The sequence below is a fragment of the Capsella rubella genome, unplaced genomic scaffold (assembly GCF_000375325.1).
Source record: "Capsella rubella cultivar Monte Gargano unplaced genomic scaffold, Caprub1_0 scaffold_1, whole genome shotgun sequence".
Lineage (NCBI taxonomy): Eukaryota > Viridiplantae > Streptophyta > Magnoliopsida > Brassicales > Brassicaceae > Capsella > Capsella rubella.
This window is the reverse complement of record NW_006238923.1, coordinates 11,582,198-11,590,560: the sequence shown is the minus strand read 5'-3', so window position 1 is coordinate 11,590,560 and position 8,363 is coordinate 11,582,198. Positions and strand designations below refer to the sequence as shown.

General features: G+C 34.7%; 2 protein-coding genes across 3 annotated transcripts; both read left to right on the top strand.

Moving 5' to 3' along the window:
* LOC17896822 (putative wall-associated receptor kinase-like 11) lies at window positions 1–1,430 on the top strand. Of its 2 annotated transcripts, XM_023777110.1 has the most exons (3): window positions 1–202; window positions 293–1,107; window positions 1,213–1,430. In XM_023777110.1, the coding sequence occupies exons 1-3, from the start codon at window positions 198–200 to the stop codon at window positions 1,401–1,403; spliced, it is 1,011 nt and encodes a 336-aa protein (XP_023632878.1). In that variant the 5' UTR covers window positions 1–197; the 3' UTR covers window positions 1,404–1,430. The 2 variants fall into 2 exon arrangements, with proteins under 2 accessions (XP_023632878.1, XP_006304551.1); XM_006304489.2 differs by having other exon boundaries at window positions 1–1,107.
* A 3,574-nt stretch (window positions 1,431–5,004) lies between these two features.
* On the top strand, window positions 5,005–8,264 carry LOC17898386 (granule-bound starch synthase 1, chloroplastic/amyloplastic). The gene is made up of 12 exons (XM_006306971.2): window positions 5,005–5,468; window positions 5,553–5,633; window positions 5,739–5,837; window positions 5,918–6,007; window positions 6,184–6,247; window positions 6,351–6,451; window positions 6,568–6,677; window positions 6,779–7,022; window positions 7,107–7,283; window positions 7,369–7,647; window positions 7,739–7,867; window positions 7,955–8,264. The coding sequence occupies exons 1-12, from the start codon at window positions 5,145–5,147 to the stop codon at window positions 8,069–8,071; spliced, it is 1,815 nt and encodes a 604-aa protein (XP_006307033.1). The 5' UTR covers window positions 5,005–5,144; the 3' UTR covers window positions 8,072–8,264.
* The last annotated feature ends 99 nt before the right edge of the window (window positions 8,265–8,363 follow it).

The window sequence follows — 8,363 nt, the reverse complement described above, 5'->3', positions numbered from 1 at the left end:
TCGATATGTTGTATCATGCATGTCGTCGGGCCAATTTTCCACGTACATTAAATTTTCATTTCACTTCATGGGATGTTCGATCTCTTTAAATAACCGGGATGTTCGATCTCTTTAAATAACTCACCACATATATAGAGGAAGAGTTGTATAGAGTGAACGAAAGAGCGAAACAGAGAAAAGCAAAACACAAAAAGAAAATGAGGTGTGTTTTCTGGATTCATTTGTGTGTTCTTCTACTTGTGTTTATTACTAGTTCTGCACCAGAGCTAACGATCTCGAGTTCCTGTCCTAGCCACTGTGGGAATATCTCGATACCGTACCCTTTTGGCATCGGAAAAGATTGCTACCTCAACGACTGGTATGAGATCCGATGCATCCATAATTCCTCCGTCCCGTTTCTGACTACGATCCAAAAAGAAGTTGTGCGAATCGACCTTCCGGAACCAGTAAATAACGGGTCACATCCTTATGGTTTGATCCGTGTCAAAGCTAATATTACTTCCATGGGGTGTTCAGGCGGCAATGGACACAACTTGGAAGAGGTTTTAAATTTCACGGGAACACCCTTTTCCATCAGTGAAGACAACACACTTGTGGCGTTCGGGTGCAACAGCAAGGCCACACTTACGAATGTTGAACCGAGTATTGTTGGATGCATCTCCTCTTGTGATCCAAGTCTTGAGCTGCCACAGTTCCTAAAAAAATCAAGCTGCTATGGCGGTTTCAAATGTTGCAATGCACGTACACCCGCAGACGTCGGTCGATTAATTGGTGTGAAAATAGAGAGCGCTTATGGTAACGAAACAAGACAAGAGTGCAATGTAGCATTCTTAACCGATGAGTATGACCAACCCTCATTGTGGCCCAATAGAACTGATTCGTCAAGGCTTCACGCTGGGAAATATGCTACAATCCAGCTAAAGTGGCAAGTTTTGGCGTCTCATCCTTCGTTTGAAGAATCCTTGGTGTGCGGCCAAAACTTTGACGACGATTTTTACTCTAAGCCTTGCTACTGCGACGTGGTGCACTTTGTTGAGTACAGCTACCTAAGTTGTGCTTGTACCAATGGTTACGAGGGCAACCCTTACACTCCAAACGGGTGCAAAGGTCCTATCCTCAAATCATCTCTACCATGCATATAATTAAATTAGATTTAAGAGCATATATCATCATCTTACTAACTTCATGTTGAATTTTATTATCATGATCTAGATGTTGATGAGTGTAAAAAGCTCCAAGATGATGGACGACGTCTCGACCTTTGTACTAAAAGCGGCGAAATTTGTCACAATATTCCGGGTTCATATGAGTGCAAACCGAGTTATAAAGCTCTCGTAACTTATATAGGTAAATCCAGTAACTCTATTTATTTCCATTTTTTAACACTAGGCGAAATTATATAGTGCCTAGTAATTGTGGAAAAACTTTTATTAAACATCTTGAGTGCTTGAATATTTTTGCTTAGTTAATAATATATAGATTCCTTATAACTATTTGGATAATAAGATATTGAATGCTCGACTATTTTGAGTGATAAAATCCCTACTATAGTAAAAGAGAAGTACAAATACTCTCTCGGGTCGGTTTTAAAAAAAAAATCCGACTTCCAAATCGGATCTTCTCAATAAAATTTGAACGGAAGTTATTGCTATATTAATCGGACATTAAAAGCTAATAATGTTTTGGGCCTTCTTCTTGGCCTTAGATAGTTATACTAGCGACTTCTCTGTCTCGTGCGTTTTCAATATACCAAAAAACAGAATATTCCAAGAACTTTACCTAACAACTATACGAATATTCATAATATCTTTCCTTCAATAATTATTACGCATTAAAGCGTAATTTCAACAACATTGAGTATGATATAGTAACTAAGTGAATAATATAACAACTTTTTCGTATCTCCTAGAATTACGAACCAAGATTTTCCTAAATTTCGATTTCAATAACGACAAAATCTGACTGCAAGACAATTTTGATTGAAAAAAATAAATAAATTGGGTAAACATCATCCACTAAAATTCAGTAATGGGCCAAAAGCCCACAGTTATTATTAATTGTTCTTATTATGGAAAACAAAAAGGCTTCATAATTGTCAACAAAACCTAAACTTTTATATTATAAAATGTGGATTTAGGCAATATTAATTTATTAGTGTTTCCGTAATAAGGATTTGAGAAGCCATCGTTAATATTGGTAAAAAAAAGTAAACATGAACAAAAATATAAATTGTTGTCAACATGATGATACAAACCTACTAAAGGTTCAATTTAGAAATATAAACACATACTTCATCAATATTACTTAGCTAAATAACAGTTTAGCTTAATAATGTTATAAATATTACATACAATTAGTTACTAACTTGAGTATATAAACTTTATTAAACCCACATTAACTTAATAAATGTTTCAATTGTATAACACCAACAATCTTTTATCCCCAAATGCCATTTTCAAAACATCGGAAAATTAAGCTCATACGGGAACCACGCTATCATATTCTATTTTAAACGTTAAATTTTCCAACCCAACACAATTACATACTTAAAATAAAACATCAAATTTTACAATCGACATTTGAAAGAAAAAAACAAAAAACAAAACCAGACAATTTTCCCCCGCGCTGTAGCGCGGGTCCGAATCTAGTAGTTAATGATGATCACTACCCAAAAAAAAAAAAAAAGTTATTGATGATATATTGACTGTTTTGTTGATAGAGAAAAAATGAATATTAAACTTATCTTTAAAAATAGAAAACAGTTATGAAATTGAAAATGTAAAATTCAGTACGATATAATACTACAAGTGAAATGAAAAATGTTAAATATACAGTAATTGGAACGCATTATTTACAATTGGACGCTATGTTTTGGTTTAAAAGAGTTAAAAAATGACTTGAATCACTGTAAAATGCTCAGATTTTATTAAAAAGAAATGTGTACACTGTTTTTTGAGTGTATAATAACTTTAATGGTAAATGTGCATGAATGAGTTTTAAAAAGACTGTTATTCAAAGATATATATTTGCAAGATATATATATCAAATGTTTAAAAGTATTAACTATATACATTATACAAATACAAAAAATAATTAATTTGTATCTACATAGTTATAAAAGAAAGAGGTCAATGACTTTTCTTAGTATTTTTATGTGCTTATATTGTATTTGACCGATTAGAATATTTTTTTAATCTACAATCGAATATATATATATGTATATATTATTGAACGGGGTAAATTTTATAGAGTTTTTGGCTAAAAGCAACATTATTTGGAGGATTTAAGGGTAAAATTTACTAAAAAAAAGTATCTTATATAACATATTCTCTTTGGTAAATCTTACCCTTAAATCCTCCCAATAATGTTGACCTAATAGGTTGCTAAATTTTACCTTGACTTAGTTAACTTCATAAATTACAAGGAAAAAGTCTGAGACCAGTGGAGCCATGGGATAGTTTAATTAGTTTGTTAAACATAATTTGTGTAGTTGGTGTAAATAAAAACATGTTTTAAAAGTAAGGTTTTTTGGGGTCTATCCTCTAATTTAAAAAAACAATTAATACTCATAAATCAATAATAGACTAGTGTAATTACAATTGGTGATGTGGGATTTGAATAGTCCGTTTGTATATTTTTTCTTGGTAAGGAAATTATATCTCGAATTAATACACATTATTTAATATATTTTCCTTGGTAAGAAAATTATATCTTGAATTAATATACATTATTTAATAACTATAACTGTAAGATACATTTGAGCGAAATTAATTTGTTTCATAACCATTGTAGGTGGAGGTATAGCTTTGAGCCTCTTTGTTGTTGGCTTAGGGATATGTCTTTATATTTTTGTTAGAAAATATAGAACGAAAATATAGAAAAGATAAGCTCAATAACAGATAATTAATTTCAATAACAGCAAGAATTCACTTAGCAAAGAACATATCAACTACATGTAAAACAGTGCAAATATGATGCAAGTTGAGATAGTATAAATATTATGGTGAATATACAGATAATTTTCGAAAATGCGAGTTTCTAAATAATAGAGAAAGTGAAACCCAAAGGGCAATGTTCATGTGGATGCGTGAAGCTCTCTTGGAGAAATTGCAACATCCTCACACGATCTACTATGCTGCGACAAATCACTCCTAACCGTCCACAATAACCAAAATGTTATTAATCATGACACTGACTCGTCTTTAATTACACGATTTGGTAAAACAAAATACTCTAGTGTGGGCTTTGTGAGGAATTAAAGAAGAAAGAGTAAACAAAAGGAAAAAAAAAAGATGGATTTGTAAAAATAATAACGTTTACTAGTTTTATGAAATAAAATTTTACTCTTAACTACAAAATTACAACAAGAAGAGAGAAGTGAAAAACCTACAAAATATTCAAAATTTATTGAACTAAAACGATATATTCTTTGTAATATAAATGATTTGTACTATAGTCGTTAATTACCATATATTTGTTATATATATCTTTGTAATTCTAGATCAAACATAGTAACCGTAATAATGTTCATACAAATTTTTATAACATTTTAATGAAGCACAAATTAAAAAAAAAACAAAAACAAAATTTGACTGATTATATATCATCAATCTTCGATTTTTATTTAAAAAAAAAAAAACAAGAAAAACAGAAATCTTGAAATAATTTAGTTCAATATTTTCATTGTTAAAATCTTATTTGTTTCCAAAACTACTCATCAAATCTAAAATCGTTTTTGTACAAAAAGAAAAAATTAGAAACACGAACAAAAATTCTCGACCGTGAAATCTTTTACGACAAAAAAGAGCATGACGACAAAAAAAACAACAACACTTGTGCCCCAGTTTTCCACAAATCTCAGCCGTCGATTACTTTAGCCTCGGGCCAATGCCATTGATCGCCACTGAACTACTACTACATTAACGCCACGTGTCACTCCAAGTTCCAAGCCTCCTCTTCCACTCTTGTACATACATAAACAGAGTAAACCATTCTTCTCCCTCATCACTCTCCTCTCCTCCATTTAGCTTCTGTGCGAGCTTTAATCATGAAAAAGTTCTAACATTTCTATTTAAAGTATCGATTTTTTTGACTATTTTGATTACCTATTGTGTTGAATCCAGGCAAAAGGGTCTCTTCTCACGATGGCAACTGTGACTGCTTCTTCTCACTTTGTGTCAAGGACTTCACTTTTCAACAACAATGGGGTTTCTTCAGGCTCTGATCTGTCTCAGATCACCTTGAAAGGTCAATCCATGACTCACTGTGGGTTAAGGTCTTTCAACTTGGTGGATAGGCTTCAGAGGAGATCTCAAGCTAAACCTGTTTCCGCTAAGAAGAAGGCTCCTAAAGCTAAGATTGTGTGTGAGAAAGGGATGTCTTTGGTTTTCATTGGAGCTGAGGTTGGTCCATGGAGCAAAACTGGTGGTCTTGGTGATGTCCTAGGTGGTCTACCTCCTGCTCTGGCTGTAAGTTCATGTCCTCATCATTAGCTTGATTAAGTCTTGTCTTTCGTTTTTTCCATGAACTTATTGATATGGTTTTTTTTTTAGGCTAGAGGCCATCGTGTGATGACGATCTGCCCTCGGTATGACCAATATAAAGATGCTTGGGACACTTGTGTTGTGGTTCAGGTACTCTTTTGCTCTGTATGGTATGGATCCTTGTTGAATATTATGCTTCTTAATTCAAATGATTGCTTAGTTTAAGTCATCTTGTAATGTTTATTTTTGATGCAGATCCAAATTGGGGACAAAGTTGAGAATGTTCGTTTCTTTCATTGCTACAAACGTGGAGTTGATCGTGTCTTTGTTGATCATCCAATCTTTCTTGCTAAGGTTTTGTTTATATTGGTTAAGTAATCACAAGGTATGTGTATTGTACTTTGGTGAGCTCATGAGGAATAATAATAATGCAGGTTGTGGGCAAAACAGGATCCAAAATCTATGGTCCTATAACTGGAGTTGACTACAATGACAACCAACTAAGGTTCAGTTTGTTGTGTCAGGTAACACTCTCTTCCTTTGACTTCTGTAGTTGTACTCTTACTCTCACAGTTGTGTTGTTTATGATTCTCATTTGATTGAAACATGTAGCCTATAGAGATTATGTTCATAGATAACGCAGAATCTGTGTTTGAATAACATATATGTGTTAACTTGATTTACATTTGATCTTTGGTAGGCTGCTCTTGAGGCACCACAGGTTCTGAACCTGAACAGCAACAAATATTTCTCTGGACCATATGGTGAGAAAATGATTTCCCAATTCTTTTAACAAGATTTCTGAGTACTGTATAAAATCTCCAATTTTCTGAAAAAGTTTCAAATCGTATCTCTTTGATGTTGTAGGTGAAGATGTGGTCTTTGTTGCCAATGACTGGCACACAGCTCTTCTTCCATGTTACCTCAAATCTATGTATCAATCTCGTGGAGTCTACATGAATGCAAAGGTATTGTATATAGAACTAGTGTTCCTTCATCATGTTATTTAGCTATCCAGTTTAAAATCTTGAACTAAGACTCTAGCTTTCATACTTTACCAAATGCCGTGTGTTTACTTTTTTAGGTTGTCTTCTGCATTCACAACATAGCCTACCAGGGAAGATTTGCCTTTGATGACTACTCTCTTCTCAATTTGCCCACCAGTTTTAAAAGTTCGTTCGACTTTATGGACGGGTACTGATTTCTACAAAAGATTTCTCAGAAACAATAGATCACTACCTTATTCGTAACATGTGTTTCAGTCCTTTACATAAACTTATGTGTGCCATTTTCAGGTACGAAAAGCCCGTGAAAGGACGGAAAATTAACTGGATGAAGGCTGCAATTCTTGAAGCTGACCGTGTCTTAACAGTTAGTCCATACTACGCTCAAGAACTCATCTCTGGAATAGATAGAGGCGTGGAACTGCATACATACCTTAGAATGAAAACAGTTTCCGGAATTATTAACGGAATGGATGTTCAAGAATGGAACCCGTCCACGGACAAGTACATCGATATCAAATATGATATTACCACTGTAAGATTTATCTTAAAGATCAGTGCATTGGAATAGAAGAAGTTGCTGGACATCCTTACCGATCTTGTTACATTGTTTTTACAGGTTACAGATGCTAAGCCATTGATCAAAGAAGCTCTTCAGGCTGCTGTTGGACTTCCAATAGACAGGGATGTCCCGGTTATCGGTTTTATAGGGAGGTTAGAGGAGCAGAAGGGCTCTGATATTCTAGTGGAAGCTATTTCCAAGTTCATGGGGCTTAATGTTCAGATGGTTATCCTTGTGAGCACATATAAGCAGTGGACTTGTGGTCATGACTTCTTTAACGATCATTAACTTATTGAGTCTTGCCTGAATTGTTTTATAGGGAACTGGTAAGAAGAAGATGGAGGCTCAGATTCTGGAACTGGAAGAGAAATTCCCAGGGAAGGCGGTTGGAGTGGCGAAATTCAACGTGCCATTGGCTCATATGATCACTGCTGGAGCTGACTTCATCATTGTCCCGAGCAGGTTTGAGCCGTGCGGTCTCATTCAGCTGCACGCCATGAGATATGGAACCGTACCTATTGTGGCATCTACTGGTGGGCTAGTGGACACTGTTAAAGATGGCTACACAGGTTTCCACATTGGAAGATTCAACGTCAAGGTAACTCTTTCTCGCTAATTTCTATAACATTTTCTTTCTGACATTACAACAAATAAATCTCAAATGAGTTATGAATTTGCTTTGTTTACAGTGTGAAGTTGTGGATCCAGAAGATGTGATTGCAACAGCAAAGGCTGTGACAAGAGCCGTTGCAGTGTATGGAACATCCGCAATGAAAGAGATGGTCAAGAACTGCATGGACCAAGACTTCTCCTGGAAGGTTAGTGATTCAATTCATTCTAAAGTTTGAAACTTTTGTTTTTGTTAAGCTGTTGTTGAAACCAATCTTGATTTTGATGTGATTCAGGGACCTGCAAGGTTGTGGGAGAAGGTACTACTGTCCCTTAATGTGGCTGGAAGTGAAGCCGGAATCGAGGGTGAAGAGATAGCTCCTCTGGCTAAGGAGAACGTAGCGACCCCGTGAGAATGTGATTTTTGTTTGTGTCAAAGTGTTGGAAGAAAGCTTTGGAATGGAGAAGTTAGGAGTAGGGAAGGTCGAGGAGAAGTAATGTACTACTACTGTATATGGGTAATGTTAGAGTCTCTAATATAATAATAAAATCTTCTGTTTCACATAGTGGTATTAGAAACTAAAACTACCATGGTTTGCTAATTCATCAAAGCTTGTGTGTTTAGTCTGTCAAAACTTGTCTACCAAAATCTAGCACAAGTTTTTCTCTATACATACTTTGTTGTCATTGTACTACCATAGTTTA